Genomic DNA, 26251 nt, shown 5'->3' with positions numbered 1-26251 from the left:
TATGATTATTTACTCTTATAATGTGTTATTAAATGAATGTAATGTACGTAAAAGTATGATTACTCAAACCTTTACAAATTACATTTCATTTAGTTAATTTTAATAGCCATAGAAATTAGGTTCACCACGTGTAGTAGAAAATTCAACTGGAGGAACCTAATTACAACCTCTGATAGCTAAAACTAACAACGATTTGTCAAATTTCAACAAATTTACCATACAAAGGTTATTTTCTTTTAAGTTATTAAAGTATGTAGATTTTGAAATAATGATGGAGAGGTTACAATGAAAAAGTTATACTCTTGGATATAACTTTAAACTTTTTTTTTCAACTATGTTAAAGTTGTGCACGACTTTTAATTTTTTTTTTATTAAAGTTGTGTTTACATGTACTATTTCTGTTTTACTTATTTAATTTGTTATATTTGCACGTTTTTTTTTCTTTCAAAGTACAATTTTTAAAGAAAAGTTGAAGATATACTTGCAAGTATGACTTTAATAAAAAAATGAACAAATGAATGTTGAATAAAAAGCTAAAATCATTGGATTGAAACTTTTGGAAGTATGACTCATTCATATAACTAATTTTTTAAAATCTATTTATTTTGTTAGTCTAAAAAAATTACACTTTGTGTTGTAAATTTACTATATTTATTGGGCACTATATTTATAAGAATATCAATATCTAAAATATAATATATTAGTTTTTTATGCACGATTAAATTACTTGTTATATTATAACAATATATGAAATACAGTAATAACAGAAGCCGAAAGTAATACATTAATTATTGAAATGAGTAGCAATATATTGATGGGTGGCAATGATGATGTCAACAACAATAGATACAATAACAATTATTATAATTATAATGTATAATTAATTTTTTTAAATTTAAATTTTAGATTTTTCATAAAAATAATTTTATTTAAATTGATTAGGGATGATTCAAGTAATTTATGTATATCTAACTGTAAATTTCCATATTTCTTTTGACTCAGAAATAAAAGAATCTTCCATATTTATTTTTAGAACAAAATTAGGATAAAGATCGCTTAAAGCATACACAATACTTTGATGCAGATGATTTAACAAGTATTATCATGATGATTTTGGTATAGTGAAAACTGTAACACTAATAACAAATTATGGTGATAGAAAATATAAAAAATATTATAATAAAAGCAATCATTATAGATTCATCAATCTTCACGTTTTAAAATTTTAAATACCTTAATATGCGCAAACTATTTCATTAGAATATAGATTGTGATTAAATTGATTTAAGATTCCTTTTACTGACTGTATCGGATAGTGTATTATTGAACGATTATTAATTGTTAATCGATTGGTTACCATCTATTACATTAATTAAGGTTAATCAGGCCGAATGACTTTTGGGTAAACGTTTTAAGTTATTGGATCAAGAGTCCAGCAAAAGATAAAATAATCAAATGAATAATTAAGAATATCTGAAGATCTAATTAAAATATTGATAAGTGGTTAAGATATTTATGAGTAACTAACCCGATTTATAAGGTTATTTTTATTTGGCTTATGAAACACTTAATGACAGAGTCGAAGGCCAGGGACATTTTACTTTGGGTTTTTTCAGCTTACTCTCGGTCTAGTCATTCGATTGTACTCTTAATGGGGGATGTATCTGCAAAAGGAACTCTGACGCTCAAGTTAGGAGCGGTTATGAACTGTTTATCTTAGTAAAACATACTTAGCATTTGGCCTTGTCATTGTATTTATAAGTGTTTCATAAGTCAAATAAAAACAACTTTACCTGAAAATCCGGTTAGTTACTCATAAATATCTTGATTGCTTATCAATATCTTTAATGAGATCTTCAATAAAATATTCTTGATTATTCCTTTCATTATTTTACCTTCTTCTTCTGTTGGACCCTTAGTCCAATAACTTAAACGCTGGCCCAAAATTCATGTGACCTGATGACCTTAGTTAATGTAGATGATGATCGGTTAATAATTAATAACCTTTCGATATACACTATATCGCATACACTAACAAAGAACATCATTTTTTTTTCATTCTCCACCTAACATGTCAATATCAATTATAAGTACTTTTTATGCGGGATTTTGGAGCATATAATAATTTCTTCTAAATATTAGCAATTAAATATAGTCACCTTATTAACTTTCTCTTTCAATCCAAAAGCTTTATAATCTCTAGGCCTAGGAGGGACCATTCTACTGGTTTTACTGCTTAATACCATGTTAAATTTATCAAATCATTTAATTAATTTATTAAAAATATCATAAACTAATATTTAAAAATAATAGAAGGATAAGATGCATTAAAAGAACTCTTTGATGTCCCACTCAATTCTTATCCTTGCTGTAACAATCAGAGGTACCAAATAGGTCAATAACATGTTCCAAATCTGTTGAGTTCCTTAGTCAAAATATAAAAGTTATGTTCGACTTTCTCCACGTTATCTAAATGAATTTTTGTATAAATCTTTGTATTTTAACTTTTTTAAAAGACGTTGTTTAAAATTTTAACTATATAAATTGTTACTTAAAGTCTCACGAATTATAAATAAAATTAATTTATAATATATAAATGAGTGTAAATTTTATCTTATTGTAGAAATAAATTAGATTTAAAATTCGTTTATTGTAATTAAAATATTTCATGAAGAACACCCACAGAAACTAATGAAGAACACCCACAGAAACTAACATGACATGTAGGTAACTTCAATGTTCTCATTTTAACTTGTCTTTTTCATTTTTTTAGTGTGAATGAAAGTCAGTGAACTTTTCTAAAAAGCATTATTTTATCTTTTGACAATGCTCACGTGGCCATCAGATAATCATTCTTTATCGCTCGAGATAATGTTTTTTATAGTGTTACTGTTTGTGTGAAATTCTCATTATTGTAGTGTTACTTGTAGATATTCTAAGAGAGAACATTTGACTTATATGAGTCGGAGAAAGCAATTTTTCTTTTTACACTGTGTATTGTTAGTTTTTATCAAACTAATTTTATATTTCTTAAATGGAAGAATGCAATCTTATTGTGTATTTAGAGAATATATCTAAAATACACTTTCATAAAATTAGATGAGATTTGGGCTTCCTAATTAACTTTTATTCTCCACACTTCTGACATTATCATTGAAATTGCAAAGTCTATCTTTGTAGCATGGGACATGATGATTATAACATCTCAAAATTAATGTTATCCTATACATGCATATGGTAAAAAAATAAATTATTATTATTATTATATTTGTTTTACTGATTGCACCACTATTGTTACTATTTTGAAAATACTAATTTTCCATCTTTATCTCATCTTCTGATGATTCAACTAACTTAATGTTTTTTCATGGTTTTCATTTTTAAATTTTTGAACAACCTCAACCTATTTTAACTATATTATTTTATTATTTTTTACCTAATTACTTCATCTATAATTTTTATTATTTTTATCTAATTATTTCCCTATATTTTATTATTTTTCTACATTTTTTTTTTCATCACTCTATAAATACTAACATATTTTCTCTTAAAGATACCAATTCTTCTTCTATACCTAAATTCTCCATCACACGGTATCACAAAATAGACATTTTAAGTTTGTTATTTTGGATTTTTTAAATCTTTTACAATAAACTTAGATTTGACAAACTTAAATTTTAAGTTTGTTGTTGACCAACAAACTTAAATTTTAAGTCTGACCAACAAACTTTAAATTTAAGTCGGTTATTGTCCAACGAATTTAAGTATATTGTGATCATAAAAAAACTTAAATTTGCTATATTTTTATTTTATTTTATTTGTTTAATCATTAAACCAAAACCTAAAATATAAAAAAATTTCCAGAACAAAATATATATTTCCAATTGTTCATGTCTAATACATAATAAAGAGTTCCAAAATCAAAATAAACAATAATATGTCTAACTTAAAATTTGTAGCTTAGAGAAAGTCTAATTTAAACTTTTAAGTATAAACATAACCCAAATCAAAGTTTAAACAACACCTAATCAAAATCTAATCTCCACGTTGTAGAAGGTAACTTGCCATTCATGTGTTATTTCGACAATAGTCTCCTTCAATATTGGTGATGAATCATTGAACACCTAAAACAAACAATATTATTATGTTTGGCGTACCTAAAATCGTAGAACCCATGCATTAGTTATAAGTACTCAGCGTTGTCCAACTATCATAAATTCCTGCTTCGATTATAACTTTGATCCAATACATCACGTAGTACCCACATTCCCATGAACTAATATGTCTATTGCACTACAATAAAAGAAAGGAAAATTCATATCGTATAATTTGTACACAAAATAATTAATTTAAGAATTAAATGATATCTCACCATAGGATATATAATTGAACTTCCTTTGACGTAGAATGTTTGTGTCACCCACAGCTCTAATTAAATTGATGACACATTAGTCATAATTGTTATGTACTTATTAGATGATATGAAAGTTGTATCATTACCCTTGGATTAAGTTCTTTAGTTTGTTCCTCGGTTTCTTAAGAAGAGAATAAAACCAGACAACAACGCAATCCTCTAGAATGATCACTATTAGTTGTCAATGGGACCTACAATTAAGGATGACAACAGGTCGAATCGGACACAGATAATGCCTACCTATAACCCAACCTGTCGGATAAAACTGTATCCACTACTCGACCCGCTAACCATGCAGGTATGTGTTTATAAAATACCTGCGGGTATTTTAAAACCCGCGAGTACCCGCAAAAAAAAAAAACTAATACATTTTTAAAATAAAATGTAAATAAAATTACAAAAACTATATATAATATAATATAAATTAAATTAAATATAAATTGAAATTTAATTTAACCTAATAAAATATAATATAATTTTATTTTTAATTAAATTTAATTAAAAATATATAAATTAATTTGTTTAAATACTTTTTGCGGGCAACGGGTATCCGCGAGTTAGGTAGTATATTACCTGTACCAGACCCAGTTAGAAGCGGATATTAAAATACCCGCTACTCATTACTCACGGGTAGTAAATATTTGCGGATAGTAACCCGTCGCGGATTTTATCCTCGCATACCCCCCGTGCGCACAAATTTTTTTGTCATTCTTACCTACAATGAAAAGATAAATGATCATGTAAGTAATTACCATAAATTTAAAAAAAGAAAACTAGATTTGGTAAGATTGACCCTTCAACAATAAATAATATTAAAAAACTTCAATTATTAAATAATAAAAATAGTGATTATATATTTATATATATATATATATAATATTATAAATTAATTATAATATTAAAATAATTAAATAATTATAAATTGAGCTTTAAATAAAAAAATAACCGAGAGTATACTGGATAAATATATATATATATATATATATATATATATTATATATATATATATATATATTCAAATATTGTAAACTAATTATAATATTAAAAAAATTAAATAATTATAAATTAAGCTTTAAAATGAAAAGCAAAAGATGACCGATAGTATACTGGATAAAAAAAGAAAGATTGGATTATGTTGTGCAAGTACATGTATGGCTAAGGATATACTCCCATTTTACCAATTGTCTTATAAAAAATATAAAGAAATCCAAAAGAAATTGATAGGCATCAAATACAATCACTCTTTTCTTTACTCGTACAACAATTAATAATAAATTAATTGTTTTTTTTTTTTATCCAAATTTTTGATTTTAGAATGAAGTGTATCGATTTCTTTTCCACGATTGTCGTGAAGAATTTTTATATATTCAATCTCATGTACCATTATACATGATTTGCTACGTTTGTTTACAATTTGATTTATGAATTATTTAAGTTGATTTGGACTACCCATCACTCATCGAAACATCTTCTTCCCTTCACATTTTCACACTTCTTTTTGACCCATATTTTCTAAAACTGCAGAAACACTGTGAGGAAAACTACACCATCTGCGTGAGTAAAGAAGCCAACAAACCTACAATATCTCTAAGCATTTTATGGTGCAATGTATCTTTCTTTGAAAACTTCTTTCTTCTTATCATTCTAATTCCATTTTATATCTACTCATCTTCTACATCCACCATTTCACTTTCTTAAGAAAACCTATCATTTAAAACAAAATATGGACATCTTTCACCCAAAAAGAAATTGATTTATTGTACTTGTTGTTGTTGTCGTTGCCGAAAGAATCATGTTGTCGCTGGAAGAATCTTGTTGTTACAGGAAAAATGTTGTTGTTACGTGAAAAATGTTGTTGTTGCTGGTTGTTGTTAAGATTAAATGGAGTAGTGAAAAGTTGAAAAATGAATTTTTTTTTATAGAATTAACAAATGAAAGTGAAAACGTGAATCCATTTAAAAGACATTTTTAAGTTGGCTTAATTACCTACTTAGTCCCCATGTTCGGAGGTAATTTGCTGTTTAGTACCCGGTTTTAAAAATGTAGGCATTTGATACCTATGTTTTGAAATTTGTATCAATTGAATCCTACCCACTTAACGCCGTTATAAATCTAACGTTTTTCTGACATCAACTTTGAATTGTGGACGAGCGGTTGTGGACGATCGTCCAAACAGAGGAGGACGCTCGTCCAACACTGGAGGACGCTCGTCCAAACAGAGGAGGACGCTCGTCCAACAGTGGAGGACGCTCGCCAAACAGAGGAGGACGCTCGTCCAACAGCTGAGGACGCTCGTCCAACAGTGGAGGACGCTCGTCCAAACAGAGGAGGACGCTCGTCCAAACAGAGGAGGACGCTCATCCAACAGTGGAGGACGCTCGTCCAACAGTGGAGGACGCTCGTCCAAACAGAGGAGGACGCTCGTCCAACAGAAGAGGACGCTCGTCCAACGATGCTCGGACGCTCGTCCACTACCGTTCGTCCACAATTCAAAGTTGATGTCAGAAAAACGTTAGATTTATAACGGCGTTAAGTGGGTAGGATTCAATTGATACAAATTTCAAAACATAGGTATCAAATGCCTACATTTTTAAAACCGGGTACTAAACAGCAAAGTACCTCCGAACATGGGGACTAAGTAGGTAATTAAGCCTTTTAAGTTTGTTATAAAAGTTACAAATATAAAAGTATTAAATTAAGTCTATTAAAAAAAGTAAGAGATGTAAAAATTACTGTCGTCAAAATGAGTTAAAACCCGTGAGCCAACCCGGATCACCACATGTTTAAGCCGGGTTGGGTTGAAAAAAAATGCAATTTTTTTTATGCGAGCCAATTTTAACGAGGCTCACTAAGAACTTGGCTCACACGGGTTGAACCCGTGGTGGGTTGGGTTGGGTGGGCTAACCAACCTACCTATTTTTTTTAATTAAATTAATTATTCAAATCCTATTTTTTTATTGAAATCAAATTAATTAAATTAATTATTCAAAATGCACAACCTTTACTTAGCAACATAGCCTTTCGCGTTGTTGTCTTTCCAAAAGTTCTCCTCTGCAAATAAAACCCTAAGTTTATAGATTGGATAATATTATAGATGGAGATAAAGAAGAAGATGCTTCAAGAGACCATAATTATGTGAATTTATCCATTCAGGACTCCAATTTAATAGATAGATAATATTATAGATTGGATAATTCAAGAATATATCATTTGTTTTGTCTTGTTTTTAGACCTATCTACAAGCATGACGATTTTATCTTGTGCTATATATTTTATTTAACGATTTCTTGGTCAAACGGTTGTGTATGTCTCATTAAACTAAATTGACAAAATTTTATGCTTGATAGCTTATAATATATATAACAATATATTTCTTTTGTTTCATTTTCTTTTATATCAATTGGTCCAATTATTACAGTTTCAATTTGATCGATCAAAGTAACATGTTATAAGAATCTGAGAAGAAGATGGTGAAAAAAAAGTTAATTAAGTGAGCTAATGAGTCAACCAGTTTAACCCACCAACCTGTTCGAATTTTTTTGGCTCACTAATAAATGAGTCGGGTTGGGTTGAATCACTAAATGGCCAACCCGTGGTGGGTTGGGTCAGGTCGGATTACCCGTTTTGACAACTCTAGTAAAAATAACACATTTTAAAGTCGGTTAGAAAAGTAACATATGTAAAAATACAAATTTAAGTCAATTAGAAAATTAATATATGTAAAAATATTACTTTTATTTATAAAACTGACACCACACATTTAAGTTTGCTTTTTAATAGACTTAAATTCACATACTTAATAAGTTTATTTTAGCAGTTTATTTTGCTAAAGCGACAAAATTGACAAAATTCAAATTTTATTTTCTTATTTCATCTTCTTCATCATCCATCATTACATCTTTTAAAAGAATTTATAAGATAAGAGAAATAAAATATTTATTATTTTATATATTTCATTTATCTATATTTATTGATTTATTTATTTACTTTGGTGTCTTTATCTTTATTATTTTCATTTTATTAGTGGGATGTTTATAATCTCATCTTTACTTATTTATTATTACTATTACTTTTTTGGTGAGGTGTTTATAATTTTTTTTTATTTATTGTTATTATCTTTATTTTATTAACCATATGTTTATTTTATTAATATGTTTATTTTATTACGCTTAAGCTAGTATTATTATGCTTAAGGGTTATTACATAGAGCATATTATGCTAGAAAAATATTTTTATTTCAGTTTTTACTAATATAGGAGTTATAGAAAGTTTACTTTTTATACTGGTTCTGTAATATCCCTAATAGGATGTCAAATCACATAATACGAATTGTATAAAACATTTTTGTCCAATTTTTTTATTATTATTAAAAACGTGGAAGCAAAACCATAAACATAACTTATGTCGTGCATTACAAACAAACAAATCTTACTTGTTCTTTAAAATACCAAAATCAAACATACGTAAATAAAAAAAAGCAACATAAAAACCTGGACAAGTTTAACTTAAATCCAACATCATTCCATTACCATTCACTCTCATACAAGTACGATCATTATAGGTGGAATCACAACCACAAAATGTAAGGGTGAACAACCAAAAATATCATATTATATAACACAATATAAACACATTACACACAGACTAGAACAATCCATAACATCATATCTCAAGATAGAATAATACATCACAATCAGGCCTTTCATAAACCAATGTCGTTTCCTTGCATTTCGTCGTCACAACGTGTTCTCAATAACAGAAGATTCGAGTCGTCTGTCATCGCAACTTCAGACTTGTCTCCCCGACTCCTCAAGCTTACTATCGTATCAAAAAGCTCACACATTCGACGAAATTACAAAAGAATAACATAGTTTACTTGCACAATACAAACTTATACACATTCTTAATAACATGTATAAAATCAACCGAAAGCGTAAATCAAACAAAATAACCAAAAAGTTCAATAATGGTTTAAAATAGGTTTTTTACTGAAACAACCCCTGAAATTATTAAGTTCACATCCCTATCCATTGAAATAAAATTTCTGACGTAGCCTTAATTACAAGGTTCACACCCCTGTCCAAGAAAACAAAATTTTTGATACACCACCTGTAATTACTAAGTTCACACCATCACCTACTTTGCAAGTGGGTCCCACGATCATTTAATTAATTTCTTTATTTTTTTTTCTTTTTTACTTTGACTTTTCAATTCAACCCACATCTCTGATTCTTCTTCCCATTCTTTTACATAAACAAACCCTATTCCTCCCATGCACCCCAACACATCTCTCATTTTCCAGAAACTCCTTTCTTCACCAACTAATCACACTCATTCTTTTCTTTTCCTTTTTCAAACCAAATTCAATCCTTCATCTTTTTCCCTCTCTCCATTTCTCTTCTTCATTTAGGACCCAAAACACCCACCCTTCTCTTTTCACTTCACCTTTCACTCGTTCACTTTTCTTTTCTCATTAAAACCCAAACTGGGTGGTGCTCATGCTGGGTGAAAAAGCGAATGGATAAACCCTCTCGCTATTAGCATCAGAGGAAGAAAATGGGGTCGCCAGTGAACACTTCGGCAAATGACGCAGTGGTGCTGGAAGTGCTCTCAGCTGCAAGTCTCGACGTCAGGCTCGATCCTGGTTACAGCAGAGAAGCGAACGACGACAACGTTCTAAGCTCAGATGATAAAATAGAGAAAGGAAGATGGATGTGAGAAGGGAGAAGAAGGTAGTTGGAGAATACGAGAAAGAAAAAAAGAACAAAAATATAAAGGGAAACGAAAACCTGAAAAAATCCATCATGTGTATTGTGCTTTGAAATTAAAAAAAGATAGGGATAAAAACATAATTAATTAAAAAATAGAGAATATTTTTTAAATATATGAAAAATATATTTTTTATTGAAAAAAGAAAGCTAATGCTTTTTTTTAGTTCAAGTTATTGAAACAATTTTTATTTGTTTTATCCAAAATTAGAGTTTATACATTTTTTAAGTAAAAGAACTTAATATGATTAAACTTTAAAATAGTTTTAAAAACCTTTATAATTTAGGAGTCAAAATCATAATTAATATATATATATATATATATATATATATATATATATATATATATATATATATATATATATATATATAATGGAGAATATTTTTTAAATGTGAAAAAAGAATTTTCTTGTTGGGAACAGTTAATACTTTTTAGGAGTCGAAGTTATTGAAAACATTTTTATCTTATGTAGAAAGGAGAATATTTTTGAGAGAGAAACGTATTTGGTTTTTTCGTTAGTAACAAGGGGAATGCATTTCTAGTAAATGGTAGAAGATATTGAAATAAATTTGTCTTTTTTTAGTAAAAAAAACTGCCTAAGATTTATCTTCTGATAGTAAAGAACACACATATTTTAGAAATAAAAACGTCATAAATGTAAAATTAGAAAAATATAAATAATTCTGTGAGTAGATACAAAATTGCACGCATAGCGTTGGTCCCTTCACGTCCACGTACAGTCAAGTATCACCCCAACATTGCCCAGTCCAAATCATGTTTAAATCCTATCTCTAGAGATTTTTTTTTCAAAAAATTGTCCTATCAATATATCTAGATATTTAACTAAAATTTGATTTAAAATAAATCTACAAATTTATATTAAACTTTTTAATATTTTTTAAGGCTTTGACGAGATAGGTTGAATTTGTCGAAAAATATTGTTTATATTTCAAATTTAAAATCGAAGAAAAATTATGCTTTTTATTTATTTAATCAGTTATATAAGAGAGAAAAAATATACCTGACCGGATGATATTTTGTTAATATTCTTATTCTTATATAGATTGGAATCAGTTATACATTGTTTTCTCATTAAATGACAAAGAAAGGGAAATAAACAATTTTTTTTTTGTGTTTTTGAAAAGTAATTAATTAAATTAAATTAAGATGGAATGAATTAAATTGCAGTGTTACAGTACAATTTGAAATAACGTTTTGTAATCGAGTAATAATATGTAGTACCAGACTGTTGTACTACTTTCTTCCATTGCATTTAATTCTCCCAACACACTCAACCACATCTGTCTCTTCTTCACACTCACAAATCAATTCCAAAACCTAAGCTTTAGATGGATGAACACATGCACGGGATGGGAGGGATGGCGTCGCCGCCGTCACCGTCGCCGCCAACCGCAAACGACACCATGGGCACCATGATGCACCACAAGATGATGATGCACATGACCTTCTTCTGGGGCAAAGACACTGATATTCTCTTCCAAAACTGGCCGGGAGGCAAATCGGATATGTATATCTTGGCCCTCGTTTTCGTCTTCGTCATGTCGGTTTTCGTGCAGCTGCTCTCGCACACCCGTTTCATCAAACCCGGTTCAAACCATGTCGCGGCCGGTCTGTTCAAGACCCTCTTGTTCGCTTTCAGGGTTGGTCTCGCTTATCTGGTTATGCTTTCAATCATGTCTTTTAATGGTGGTGTTTTCTTGGTTGCTGTGCTAGGTCAGACCTTGGGGTTTCTCATTACAACATTCGCTTTCAACAAATCGCCCCATGACGAGGGTTTCGATCTTCCTCCAGTTTCTTGTTGATTAGATTATCTTCTCTGGTTTTTTTTTTTAAGTTTTTCCCCCTTTTCTTAATTGGCTGTAACATTTGCATATGTAATGAAACTGGAGGTGTTTTTTGTGTTGATATCTAAATTACATTGGAGTACTTGTGGTTATGCGAATGTTGTTTATTTTGTGTTTGTTTATTCACTTGGCGTCAAACGCTACCACTGGAATCAACGATGGTGACAACCATGGTGGTACCACACCTTTATTATTTTGGATGATTCTGTTCTATCCATCCATTGAAACTTGTGAGTTTTTTCACCCAGTAAGTAGCATCTAAACAATTTTTTCACTGTTTTTTTATTAGTGTTTGATTATCTTTCCCATCTCACTCTTTATCTCTACTGTGTTATAAAAGATACACTTTTTTCTACCATCGATAATTTTATTATTTAATAAAATAACCTGTTTTCATTTTGTATCTTCTTTTGGCATGTTACTTGATATAACACGTCAACATAAAGATAATTAATATCAACATTAAATATAAATATGAGTATTAATGGGCATGGGAAAAAATTATTAGAAAACAGATATTCCTGGTTTTATTTTCGTCATCTTGTGCCGTATATAAACAGATATACCATTTTCAACTAGTTTTATTGCCATTGTCAATTTTATTTACTATAATAGTGTTATTGTATTCCAAGAGATCTCTTTTTTCTCCAAGAAAAATGTCTTTTGAAAATATTATAGAAGGTAAGAGAGAAGAGAAGAATATTTTTATCACTGGTTTCAAAAGAATATTTTAATTTAACCAAAAGTTTGAGTGAGAGATAGTTTGAAATAAATTTATCGTATTGTTATGTTTAAATCAAAAGCTACTATATTAATACTTTGGATTTAATACTTCTTATTTGATATTAGAGTTTTATAAAAGCAACAAATTTCTAAAAACAAAAAAATAGCTTTAGATTGTTTTATTGGGAGACAATCATTAAAAAAGTCACTCCGAATTTATGAAATAAAAATACCAAGAAAAAACATTAATAAAGTATGTTCATTTATATGGATCGAGAAATGTTTAGTTTTGGTTACTGTTAATCACCACATTTAAGATATGGTTTATTTTAGTAATTTAGTTTCTCGTTTTAAAAGTATTTGAAATGAATCATCACTTTTAAAATTTTGAGTCAAATTAGTTCCTTATGTTAAATATAAACAAACGGTGTTAAGAGTTTGATGATTTGGCAGAAAACAGTGCTAACATGTTATTTTATAAATGTATTTGTGCTGACGTGTTAGTGAATTAGAAGTTGACGGTGAAAGAGTAAAGATTGACGTGGAAAGTATTATTCTTCCCCGGGGCTTTACACCCTACGTTTGAGAAACCATCCTTTTAGGCTAGTTCGAGCTCGTCTTCAATGGCACCGCTTCATATTGGTCCATCGGGAACTAAAGCAATGGGACATTCGTCAACATCCCAGAGATGACCATTCCTTACCTTTACGCCTTTCACTTCGTCGCGCCGTTCTCCCCCATCACAAATGAATATGATTACTATTTGTTATAGAATCATTTTTTGTCTTGTGTAGCCTGACTTCTGAAAAGAACCTGCAAATGCTGTCAAGAGAGCTTACAGTAAAACTAATTTTAATATTTTAGAGATGTCGGGTGAATTAGGTAGAGGAGGTTCAATTGCAGTTACAACCATATTAGTCAATTGTCAAAAGTTAATAGTAGCCAACATTGGGGATTCTAGGGTTGTCTTATGCAAGAAGGGTGTGGCCAAATAATTATCAGTGGATCATGAGCCAAATACGGAGCATGAAGATATAAAAAATAGAGGTCGAGAATATAAATGTTATCTATAAATCATTAAACAAGTAACAGAATAAGAAAGGAAAGAAAAACTGTTATCTAACATAGTTACCACTACTCTGTAGATTTGATTTCTAGAACCTCAAATATTCAATTAAAGAGGAAAATGTTCTTCTCTTAATTCCACACGAAAAGCAAATCCAGACCAATACATAATATAATAAATCTTGAAATAGAACAAAAATTAAAATAAAAAAGAGATAGGATAGAGTAAAAATGTTGAGTTGAGTGGAAGAAGGAGAAGAGTGACGACGATGTTTCGAATCTCGATCAGAGTTACATTGATTGTGAGGCAGCAACGAAGGCGATGCCGCCGGTGATTCTGATCGGTATCGACGGTGAGATTGAAGATTAAACATAAAGTCTACTTTTTAACATGATATACATGGTATTATTTGCGAGCTAAAATTGAAGATGATAGAAAGAATGTGAATAAAGAGTCTCTCGTACAAGTTGTTGATCATAAGTAATTAAGTCTCTTGCCACTAATAAAGAAACTTATCTAGATAGTTTGAAGGGATGATTAGGAAGCAACCATCTTGATTAAAAGATTATGGATCAAGGGAAGGAATTATGAAGATACAACAATTTTGTTTTATTTCATATATATATATATATATAAATAAGTTGTTGATCCACTTGCGAAAAAGTTGTGAAAACTAAAAGATGGAGAAATGTCATGGATGCTAAGATTAAGGTGATTAGGTAAAATGGCACATAGAACTAGTAAATCAAATCAAAGGTGTTAAAACAATTGGAGTAAAGTGAGTTTTCAAGACTAAACTAAATAATAGGGGAAAATTGTAGTTTAAAGTGAGGATAAATTATGTGCTCAACAATCTGTTATAGATTATGCAGAACTGGTTGCTTTGATAGTTCATATGAAAACTGTTTGATTGATGATTGCTTTAGCAACACAAAAAGGATATATTATTCATTAATTATATGCACAATCTTTCTTTTTAGATGAAGAGTCAGCTAATAAATATTTTTGTTGAATAATGTTGTAATTACATTCAAAAGAGAAAGGAAGAGAAAGTGTACAAGCTAAAAAAAGTTGTTCACAGGTCTAAACAAGCTCCCTTGGTACATCGATATTGAAACATATTTCATGATGGAAGGTTTTAAAAAATGTGATTAAGTGTATAAATAATGAAATGAAACATTGAGGGCAACATGATCATTATAAGTTTATACGCCGATGATTCCTTTCATAGAAAACAACAAAGTTGATGTTTATTAAGTTTAAGAACTTGATGCATAATCAGCTGATATAATTATTCTTGGTACATCATAACAAATTTGTTGGTTTGCTAGGAAAATTAGTGGAAAAAATCCTTTTCCTTAATTTCTCACTATTTGGTGAGGAGTTAACAATAAACAAATAGCGTAACTAATTTGAAATTAATTAACTATAGTTTGAGAAAGTACATCATTGAGTTGATTCCTTACAAAAAAATCAAATTTATTTAACTACGAGATAATTTTGTGACTAATCAACGGTTAATGAATGAAATTTTTATCTGGCCATGAAAATGATGTCTAAGTTATTCCCACACTAATATATTTATCACAATTCTATCACAAATTTTATTAAAAATTAAATTAAAAGAATAAATCTATTTAAAAGAATTTATGAGCTATCAATGTGTTAACAAAATATTGAGAGTGTATTTTATTATTATATAAGTTCATAATTTTTTACTTATGTTGTGAGTGATATTTAATATATAATTTTTAAAAATTATAAATAACATTTAACTAACACAATATTTTTTTCTTTTCCATTTAAGTGTTATTAAAAATATTAAAACTATTCTTATTAGTTATATTTAAATTGATTTTTTGAACTATTTATTATTTTTGAGGCTATTGTTTTATATGTTAATTATTACAAATAAAAAGTTATTAATTAATATATATTATTACAAAAAGTATGGAAGTCGTATGAAAGCCGTATTAATAAAAAAAATTCCTTTATTTCTTATTATATTCAAGCCCTAATCCCAAATAAACCTAAAATAGCACAATTTATCTAAATCTCATCGTATCAGAGGTGAATCTGAAACAGAGAGCATTGTTCGAGATCATGGTTGATGGTCAAATGTTCTAATTTATTGTTGGAGGCTTGCATTGATTATCAAAGTTCGGATTTAGACAATCGTCGTTGAAGAACGAGATGGATGCAGCAGTTGAAAAATAGTGATTACTGTAATACGTAGAATGAAATATTTTTTAAGTCTCAATGTCTTTTAAAAAGTATCTAAGTTGTTGTAGCATTTTCAAATTAATTGATTTAAACTCCGATGATTCCTTATTTTAAACTTTGAAAGCATAAAAAGAAATTAAGGTGACAAAACTCTAAACAAACTGTAGATTTTCTTGGGTTTCTTATTATGATTCGTCCAAATATGATGATAAATAGAAAATCTAACATTCAAACATTATCTCAGAAATTCATTTTGTGAGATTAAATTAGATTTGAAGTGTACTTTTTAATCTATTATCAAAACCAGAGTTACTCAAACCAACATAAACTTAAGGAGAAATTACTTTGTCAGATCGAGTTGACGTGTTTATGAGGTTGTTAAAGGGTTAATCAAAACAAGAGAGAAAGATCATGTCATTAAAAAAGAGAGATTAAGCCCAAATTATTGAGGGTATGGTTCCCTGTGATGCATATTTTATTGTTATGTTTTAATTTCGGTATGATTCTTGATCACTAAGAACTGTATAACAGACTATCAGACTTATAAGAAAGAAGCAAAGCATAAAAGAAGAGAAAACTATATCTGTAATGCATAAAATCAGTGTTGACTCGTCATTGAATCTCTGTAAGAAGAATTTCCCATTTACTGATCTGTCTTCAATCTCTCTTTGTTTTCCTGCAGAAACTTTGGAAGGCACGTCAATCTACAAATTGGTCTGTGACTTTAGTAATCAATAGGTCCATTCTTGAGGCAGAAGCATCTCATTCTGCATATGTCGCTGTTGGTTTTGTGATTGACGGTTCTGTAGTGAATACATGCCATCACTGGTACTTACTAAAACATCTGCAAACATAACACTCAATTTTCATTCATCAGCATATTCCAATTGCCTAATCAATAACTATGACACAACTTTTGGATGTTTGTATGTAGTAGTAACTGCACCATATTTAATAGCTGCAGTCAACTATAATTGTTGTCTAATAAATAATATGTTTATGTGTACTTAAAAACCCAATAGAATTACACTTTATTAAAGTGAAGTTTGATAAAGAGTTTTACAATGTTTAGAAAATTTAAATATATTAACTTTTAGTTACTTTCATTTTGAAATATTTATTTCGGGTCATCGTAATTTAAATTCATTAAATTTTAATATTTTTATTTAGATAAAATATATTTTGATAGAACTCATTAAATTCATAAAATTTTTATTAATATTGACTTAAAAATAATCAGAGCCTACACGTTGATAGAAACCGGTTGAAAATCAGTTTCAAAATAATCTCATTTAATATATTAACCAAAAAGATCGTAATTAACATAAACTAATATACGTTAGTAAAGAAAAGTTGGACTCTCAAGTAATGTTAGTTAAAGAGTAACATACGTATGTTAAAAAACAATAATCTTAAAAATAATGATGAAAAAAATAAAAACAATCAACTTTAATATGAGAGTAACTTTTCTATAACATAAAAGAAAAAATCGTGCTAATAATGTCTTAACCTTAATCCAATCGGACAGCATATCAATTAAATGCTAATAATGTCCTGACCTTAATCCAATCGAACATCGTATCAATTAAAGTTGAACTAGTGAGATGTTGATCCAGATTTAAAAGAAAAAAACATAAATTTAAAAAAGAAATAAGCTATAACAATAACAATTCTTAATTTTTAACCAAAAATTGAATTTTAAATAATGAAACTCCTCTCTTATATTTTTAAAATTTTGAATCAGAATTTGATTTTTATGGTAAGACATTTGAAATTTTGTATAAAAATAATTAGTGTGCAAATTTTATATAAGTGTTTTTGTCCCAGAGGAGGATGAGAAGGAGGTACCATGCAGGGGAGGGAAGGCAGAAGGTTTAGTAGGCCCACACGTGGCAGCCATTTGGTCAAAGTGGACTTGCAAAGCCTGCACTACTCTTGCCGGTATCAGAACCGTGGTGCATCCTTTACCTTTTCAAATCACAAACCATCAAACAAAAATATTCATTTTTTAATTCAAATTAAAAGAAAAACCCAAAAGTCTCAAACATCTGAACCAAATACTGGAAACAAACAATCGGGTATGGTGAATTTCTACGTCAGGATTTACCTAAGTCAACGACCGCTGAACATACAACGTGTGACTCAAACGAAGAAGCGCCAAAATGTTACGTGAACTGAAACGATACCTGGTCTCTTACGTGACTCCAACGGGGCACTAGTTTCTCCACGTGGCAAGAAAACACCAGTCCCAGAATATGACGAGCCTCTCGAACCAGTTTGCTGGTGTGAACGACCCTGCTGCCATGGTGGACGAATCCTTCTTTCGTAATCATACCCGACATTAACTCCTTTACCTTTCTTTTCAAATTGCTGTGATATCTGCCTTTGAGTTTTTCCTACATATGCTGTTGGGTCTTGCTTCTGAGACAGAATCTCCTCTTGTCTGATCCCAGACAACTATAATAAGGAAATGGATGGATTAAATTTAACTGAAAGATTAACGCTTTTAATTTCTTGATGGCTTTGCCAAAACAAATAGAAAAAGGGTGTCAAAATCAATGTTAATGTTATCTCACTTGAATAGCTCGAATTTGTTCCTGAAGGAGTGAATGGTGTCCAACATTTGAGGTCTCCAACCTCTGATTCACATAACCAGGATGGTATTCGGAACTGTCCCTTTCGTCCAGCTTCATCTTCTCTAATATCTTCATCGTATGATAGTCGCTTTCCCAACAAAATTCATGGCCGGTAGGCGACGGTTCCTGAGAAGAATAAGAAGGGGAAGAAGCAGAAGAGGAACCTTCAGGACTCCCCTGAATCGAGCTCAAAGTAGACGAGAACGTTGACTTTGGCGAAGTATTTGAGTCCAACAGCTTCAGCAAGAGAAAAAGGTAAAAGCCAAAAAGAAAAGAATGTAAGGCCATAGCCAGAAACCGGGGGAAAAATAAAAGGCAGTTTTTAAAATTTGGAGACGCTGGCATAGTAGAAGAATTAGGAAATTTACCGAATCAAAATGATGGGAACGAATGCCTGAGAAATCTAATTTGGGTTGGTCTTGAAGCATTGTGCTGTGCTTGGTGTGTGGGTGGGTGGAGCAGGGGAGTGAAATCGTGAAGGATGGAAATTCACAGGGAATGAGCTTGAGGCGTGGCTTTAAATCTGATCCGTTTACGATGTTGCAGTTGGTGTGATGGGTGTCACGTGATGGTGGGAGAATAGCCATGATGTGATAAAGGGAGAGACTGTAGCTGTGCAGGAGGATGATGAATGAAAATGATAAGATAGGTAAGGTGAGACTTTAATGAGTTGCAATTATGGTTGTCAATGGAAGGAAGAGATATTCAATGATTACTCAGACAAGGGAAGAGTAGACTCTGTGTTTGTGTGTGTCCCCAAATAATGGCACAAAAATGGTTTTAAAAAGGGGTGCTTGAGGAGGCAACATAATTTGTGACGAGTTTTAGGTTAAAGGTTAAGAATGGTGGTGAAGGGTGGGCCCAGTGACTGTTGGAGCTTCTGGTACAGCCATTTCAGGCTCAAAGGTCGGGTTCTATGAGTGGGATGTGCTTTTAACCAGCTGTGAGTCTTATCTGTCTTTTCTTCCTTTCTCTCCAAATTGCAACCACTGAAGGAGAACGTGGCGATGGATATATCTTTCTTAATATTATGTCAAAGATTCCAATGTTATTAAGAGAAGATTCTGGTATAATACTTATTTTATTAGGTCTAAAATTCTCTATACAGTAAGAAAGATACGAATGAATTTGAGTCTATTTTGTTTAGAAGAAAATTAAGCTGAAAACTCTCAACTTAAGGTACTTACGGTTTTGATGCCGTCTTTGCTACGAATAAGGTTGTCTAAAGGTTGATGTGTGTTTATGTTTCTGTCCGATTAAAATCGATGTACTAAGATGAATTTTCGTTTCCTTTTGTTTTGGGCGTTGACTAAATAAAAACTTTAATTTCAATAAAAAGAGTTATATACTGAAGCAGTTGGAATCGAAGAATATTGTGCAAGAGTTAAAAGTTTATAAGTCGACGTCTGCAGTGGAAAAAGAAAACGAAGCAACCAAGAGGGAAATTAAGGAACATTATTTCAAATGTTTCGGCGTTAATTAATGCTGGACTTTATTAAGCGTACCTCCAACTGCAGAAAATTGAAGTAAACAAAACGGCGTTTATTCTTGCCATTATCGAAGGTTCTTATTCAGTGCTTCAATATTATATATCACGATGTGATATACTTACTACTCATTATGTAGTTTTGACTTTTAAGCCATGGTGGAATATTTGGCACTAAACAGAAGGTTTAAGTTTAAGGTGACAAAATCACCAACTTGTTAAGACTAAAAGGCTTGTATTTAATTTAACAAAGTCTCAATTAGTTGACAAAACGTGTACTATGGTGGATTGGCCGTGTTGTGTACTCCTTTGAGAGTTGTTTTTATTCACTCTATTATGTATAAAAATGTGTCTAATGAGCAAAAATTATATTGTAAACAATATTAACTTATGATCCAATGGATTAGAATCAACTTGCAGGAAGAAAATATTCGAATCATCTGCTGCTATTCTAATTTAAGTTTAATAATAATGATTATTATTTTCACATTTTTATCTTTATATTTACACGACTCAATATTTTCATAAATAAAAATAAATTTTGTGGAAATTGAGATAATATATGAGCCTTTTGAATAAAATATTAATACTTTTTTTGCAAAGTTTTTAAAAGATCGATATGAGTAAATAGCCATATGCAATCGTCATTAATTTATAAATGTCTATAGAATATTTTCACAAATATGTACAACGATATAAAATAGTACAAGTATATAACGAAATATCATTGAAGACTTATTTTATATTGATTTACTCGAGTTTAATTACGTTAATTTAACCTTTTTTTTAGAAAACTCTTGAAAGGTTATAATGTAATTAAAATATATAAATTTAATTTGGAACATCTTTTTATTATAAATAATACAAATATTTTTTTCTTTATACTAAATTAGCATTTATAAAGATTTTACCATTGTATCACTTTTGACTGTAAATTTTTTTTATATAAAATATAATAAATAAATCTCGACATGATATAAATTTTAAGTTTATCACTATTTATATAAATTCATAGTAAAAGATTTATAAATAAAAATTCACTATCAATCCTAAACGTAATATAAGCTTTTGATTGTAGTCTTACGGATATCTTATAACTTAATTAGATGTAGGTCTAAACTTAACATAATTTAGTTTGATATAGTCTCAACTTGTCTTAATTCTTGATGGAGTTGATTTTACTTTGCTTTAGTAGGTTTGACTCAATTGATCAAGAGTAGACTTGATTAAATTGTGTTTGAAAGGGTTCAAATTGACTCGACAAAAGATAAACCTAATTCAACTTAGTCCGATGTGGACCTAAAACAACTCAATTCATAGTGGAGCCAATTTGACTCGACTTAACATGGGTCAAATATGGGTTTTACTTGACTCAATTCAATGTGAGTTTGACTCTATATGCCTCATGTAGATCTAACTTGATTGGATTTAACATGAGTTTGACTTGATTGATTAGAATTGATTGGGCTCAAGTGACCCTATTCAACTTTGTCTCAGGTGCATTTAACTTGCCTTGATTTGAGGTGTGCCTAACTTGACCCTAGGTGGATATAAATGAACTTGACCCTTTGTGGGTCAATTGGACATGACTCTACATTGGCTCGACTCAACTTAGCTTAATTTGTGTTCAAATCAACTTTATCCAACATATTCTCAAAGAAATTCATCAAGATGTAAACTCTATCAACCTTGGCTTCACTTGAATCCGGTTGGATCAAAGTTGAATGACCTACTTTACTTAAACTCGACTCAATCTTATTATCTTGACTATGACTAACTCATAATAGATCTATTATCTACCCAACTTGACTTGACCTAAGTGTTACCCATCTATGCCAACATGAGTCTCATAATCCAACCTAACTTGTGATCAGTTCCACTTAGCCAAGACCTACCTTGCCTTGACCTAAACTTTATTTGTCGATCTAATTATGTCAACTAACTTAGGATGGTGCTAACCTAGCCTAACCTAACCTAACCTAAGTACCATATGCCTTATTCATGTTTATAGTTTTTGTTTTTTATTGACTTAATCATGACACAATCATTCTTAAACATGATTGATTTGACGCTTTGTGTTCATGTATTTTTTTAAGTTTAAATGCTTGCTTGCAATACTAACTGATCATTTATAAATAACTCAATCAACTAATTTGAAGTCATACAAACTTAAACGCTTATCGAATGGTTATAAAGACAACATAACTAATTAGATCACACTACTATGGATTAAATTAATAGATATTATTGTATAATTTGTTTGAAATTTGGAAACTAAACATTAAAAAAATATTATAATCTAATTTATATAGAAAAAAAAGTTAATCATAAATTTTAAAATAAATACTTAATGTCTTTGAGAAGCTTTAGAAAGGAATATATTTAATTAATTTACAAAAAATAATGATGTACATTTGAGATTTATCAAAAGAAAACTGTTGTCATTGAAAATATAATACTGTTTTAAAATAAAATAATCTTTACCACCGTTATCAACACTGATCATGATTCAATATTTCATAAAACCAAAATGATTATATTGTAAATTATAACATAAATCATACAAAATAAAGCTTTAATTTTCTCATTATTTTTAATATCGTCTCAGTTTTGTTTGATGGTTTATCTTGCTCATGAACTTGCAACAAGCAAATAATTCTCTCCTAAATCAACCCAAATTATTTTTACTATATCTTTTTAACTGTTTATGTGCTTTAACTTACAACTTTATTTTTCTTTCTAAATTTAATAGACAAAACTTTTAAAATCTATCAATGATAAAATTAATTTTTATTAAAATTTAAATTATTTCTATAATCTATATACCTAAAATATTTGTTTATTACAAGTATCATTTTAATTATATAAAAACAAAATATTTATGATGTTGATAGATGGAACACATGTTTTGACTTCCAACACGCGTGAACCGACAAAAGATAAACGTTTTCATAAATTGGACAGTTCCTCCCAACTGTGAAGCTCCAACAAACATTTCGGAAGCTCAAAGGTAAACAGTGAATTAACAATAAAAAACACCAGAATTTGTTGAAACGATGAGCAGTGAAAGGAGAATTGGGGTGGCTTTGGATTTCTCTAAGGGAAGTAAGATCGCTCTCAAATGGGCTATTGATAATCTTCTCCGCAACGGCGACACACTATTCATCATCCACATCAAGCACGGCCAAGGCAGTGAATCCCGAAATCTTCTATGGTCCACCACTGGATCACGTAAGCTTCTATTTTGATTCTACCCTTATAATAAATTCAATTAATTTTTCTAGAATTTTGATCTTTGAATTCTGATTGTGGTGTGGTGTGATGTGGGTGAAGCACTGATTCCGTTGTCGGAGTTTCGTGATAAGGATGTGATGCATCATTATGAGGTGGATTCTGATGCCGAGGTGTTGGACCTGCTTGACACCGCTTCTAAGCAGAAACAGGTTTTTACTGTTTAACTTTACTAATTAATTTCTCTGCTAGTGTACTACCTTGTCGTGTGTTGTTGGATTGAGTTCTTAGGTTTTGATTTGACTTTGTTAGGGTTGTTCTAGTCATACGTTGATTGTTGAATGTGTTTGAATTTTCCTTGGATACAGGTGGCTGTGATTGCAAAGCTGTACTGGGGCGATGCAAGGGAGAAAATTTGTGAAGCTGTTGGGGATTTGAAGCTTCACTCTTTGGTCATGGGTAGCAGAGGCTTAGGTGCCATACAGAGGTGGTTTTTCTTTTTCCCTCTAGTTTAGAGATAAGTGCATGAAATAATGATTTAATTGTTTAAATTAAGTGCAGTTTCTTAGATTCATTTACTGTTGATCTCTAATTAGAATTTGAAATGTCACCTTTATAATACATGTTTACCTTTAATGCATGTCTTTATTACATTAGTTAATGAAATGAAATCCAAATTGTAATGGGGGATCAACACTAATGAAATAAAAGCTCCCAAAGAAGTGCATCTATGTTTTTGTCCCATCTTAAATGCATCTTGACTCATGTTTTGGCTCTAGTGGTAGTCTTGAGTCAACTCCAAAAATAAGGGGCTTCATAGATTTGTCGACACTTAATGTTCTGGAGATAGTTTTTGGATGAAAAGAAAGAGGGAGGATCTTTTTTTTTTGTCTTTAACTACAAATAGTATAAATATTGCCATTGAAAAAATGTATTCCCAAACATATAAAACAGAAAACAAAACATACTTACAAATTTATAAGTTGTATTGATGAACAGAACAGTGATGATCTAATGATGTTGTTTTTCAAAATTGGTTGATCGTAGGGTGTTGCTGGGGAGTGTGACCAACTATGTCACCATAAATGCAAGTTGCCCTATAACGATTGTGAAAGACTCTGCCCCTTCCACTATCTGATATGCTACTGAACTTGATTGGTCTTGCAATCGGTTGTTCCATCTTCATCAGTGACCAGACTGTGTTTTCCTCCTTCGTCTTACACATGTGTAGTTGGGATTTTGAACACACTTGAAGTTAAGGATTCGCCAAGCAAAATGTCTAGTGTTGTTAGCACTCTCTTTTAAGTGCTTGGTTATGACCAAAATTGTGCTTATAAATAAGGTTTGTGTTGGATCTGTACTGAACTTACAAGTGCAAATGATGATGTGGTGGTGTTAAATGTTTGATACTCTATTTGATTCTTGCTGTCTTTGCTGCATCACAATGATGTGTTAGTGGTGATTTTTAATATGGTAGCTTTCTTTAATTTAACTGCATATTCACCCCTACTTTTGTCAATCAACTTAAACACAGTTATTCATTCTGTTTTACCTAAGAATTCAACCACATTTGCTTGTTTTCGTTTGAACTAATGGGTCTGAAAGCATTACATGGATCAAATAACAACTGCAAAGAAACATAGAGAGGAAAAAAAAATGTAATGTTGCTTCTGAGTAAGTGAATGCTGCCTGATGGAAAATGGAAAATGGAAAATTCTCTTGCTTCGTTTAAGCAATTATTCCTTGCACTTCCTGTTAGAGGACTCCATATATACCAAATTTTTTATGCAAGTTTATAAGACAACTTTTAGAATTGTCATATCCATCATTCAAATGTTAGTTTATAATTTTTAAATTATAAAAAACTAGATTTTATCATAGAAACAACAATCACAGTGATTAGAAAAGTAAATAAAGTTATCATACATAATAATCTACGAGTAGATGACAAGATAAAAACAATATTTATATTAATCAGCATGTTCTAATTGAATTCTATGCTAAATCTAATTTGCTCACGGTTAAAATGATTTTTTTCTTATAATCTCACCTGATAAACCTATTGATGTAATATTTTTTTTCCTCATTTTCAATTTGAACAAAGGAAGTATGATTTAATATCACAGTTTATTTGACATTTATATACTTTGAAGTACTTTATTATGAATAACTTCTTCCTATCGCTTATACTAAGTAAAAGCAGATATTTAAGAATATATAATCTAATTAAGTTAATACTCCGTTGTTAATATTTTTATTTTTACTAGAAAGTATTTTTCATCCAGTTAAATACGTTAATCTCAATTAAATATTTATTTTCTTTAAAATCATCTCACACTAACAAAAAAAATTCCGTTCAACGAATTAATTTGTATATTTGTAGAAGCTTTGGCATATAAAATTAAAATGTATCATTAATTAAATATTCAAACATGTAGCAGCTACTATCTAAAAAAGTTTTTTTAGAATATTAAGTAAAAATTATGGTTAAAGCTATTCAACTTAAAATATTTAATTATCATAAAACAATATTCATCACATATTTATATACTTTCTCTTATTTAACTCGAGTTTTTTTAAATGTAAAAAGTATTAAATAAATATGTAAAATGCATATGTAACTAAACGAGGAAAAATTAATATTTTTATGTGGGTTATGAAATTCTTAAATTATTTAAATGGAAAGTCACGCATTATATGTATCCAACTTATCTATTGCATCATAATATAATCTGAAAAAAAAACATTAATCAATAGTGGGTGACTGAATTTATTAGAAGTTAATGTCAATTGTGATGACACTAGTTATTTGCTTTCATAAAAAAAAGACATCTCTAC

The 26251-nt window shown here is 29.9% G+C and overlaps 3 protein-coding genes across 3 annotated transcripts; 2 read left to right on the top strand and 1 right to left on the bottom strand.

The window, feature by feature from the left end:
* The first annotated feature begins 11388 nt into the window (after nt 1-11388).
* LOC124832354 (copper transporter 6-like) lies at nt 11389-12140 on the top strand. Its single transcript, XM_047306545.2, has one exon. The coding sequence runs from the start codon at nt 11533-11535 to the stop codon at nt 12004-12006; it is 474 nt and encodes a 157-aa protein (XP_047162501.1). The 5' UTR covers nt 11389-11532; the 3' UTR covers nt 12007-12140.
* Nucleotides 12141-16475: 4335 nt separating this feature from the next.
* Nucleotides 16476-19711, bottom strand: LOC124832316 (uncharacterized). The gene is made up of 5 exons (XM_047306496.2): nt 19065-19711; nt 18637-18933; nt 18247-18517; nt 17909-18028; nt 16476-16904 (listed from the first exon to the last, which is right to left on the bottom strand). The coding sequence occupies exons 1-5, from the start codon at nt 19281-19283 to the stop codon at nt 16792-16794; spliced, it is 1020 nt and encodes a 339-aa protein (XP_047162452.1). The 5' UTR covers nt 19284-19711; the 3' UTR covers nt 16476-16791.
* Nucleotides 19712-23144: 3433 nt separating this feature from the next.
* LOC124832324 (universal stress protein PHOS32-like) lies at nt 23145-24827 on the top strand. Its single transcript, XM_047306505.2, has 4 exons — nt 23145-23413; nt 23516-23625; nt 23782-23900; nt 24461-24827. The coding sequence occupies exons 1-4, from the start codon at nt 23239-23241 to the stop codon at nt 24549-24551; spliced, it is 495 nt and encodes a 164-aa protein (XP_047162461.1). The 5' UTR covers nt 23145-23238; the 3' UTR covers nt 24552-24827.
* Nucleotides 24828-26251: the final 1424 nt, after the last annotated feature.

Source organism: Vigna umbellata, chromosome 3 (assembly GCF_029865625.1).
Source record: "Vigna umbellata cultivar VRB3 chromosome 3, Vumbellata_1.0, whole genome shotgun sequence".
Lineage (NCBI taxonomy): Eukaryota > Viridiplantae > Streptophyta > Magnoliopsida > Fabales > Fabaceae > Vigna > Vigna umbellata.
The sequence above is the reverse complement of the archived record's forward strand: the minus strand, read 5'-3'. Positions and strand labels throughout refer to the sequence as shown.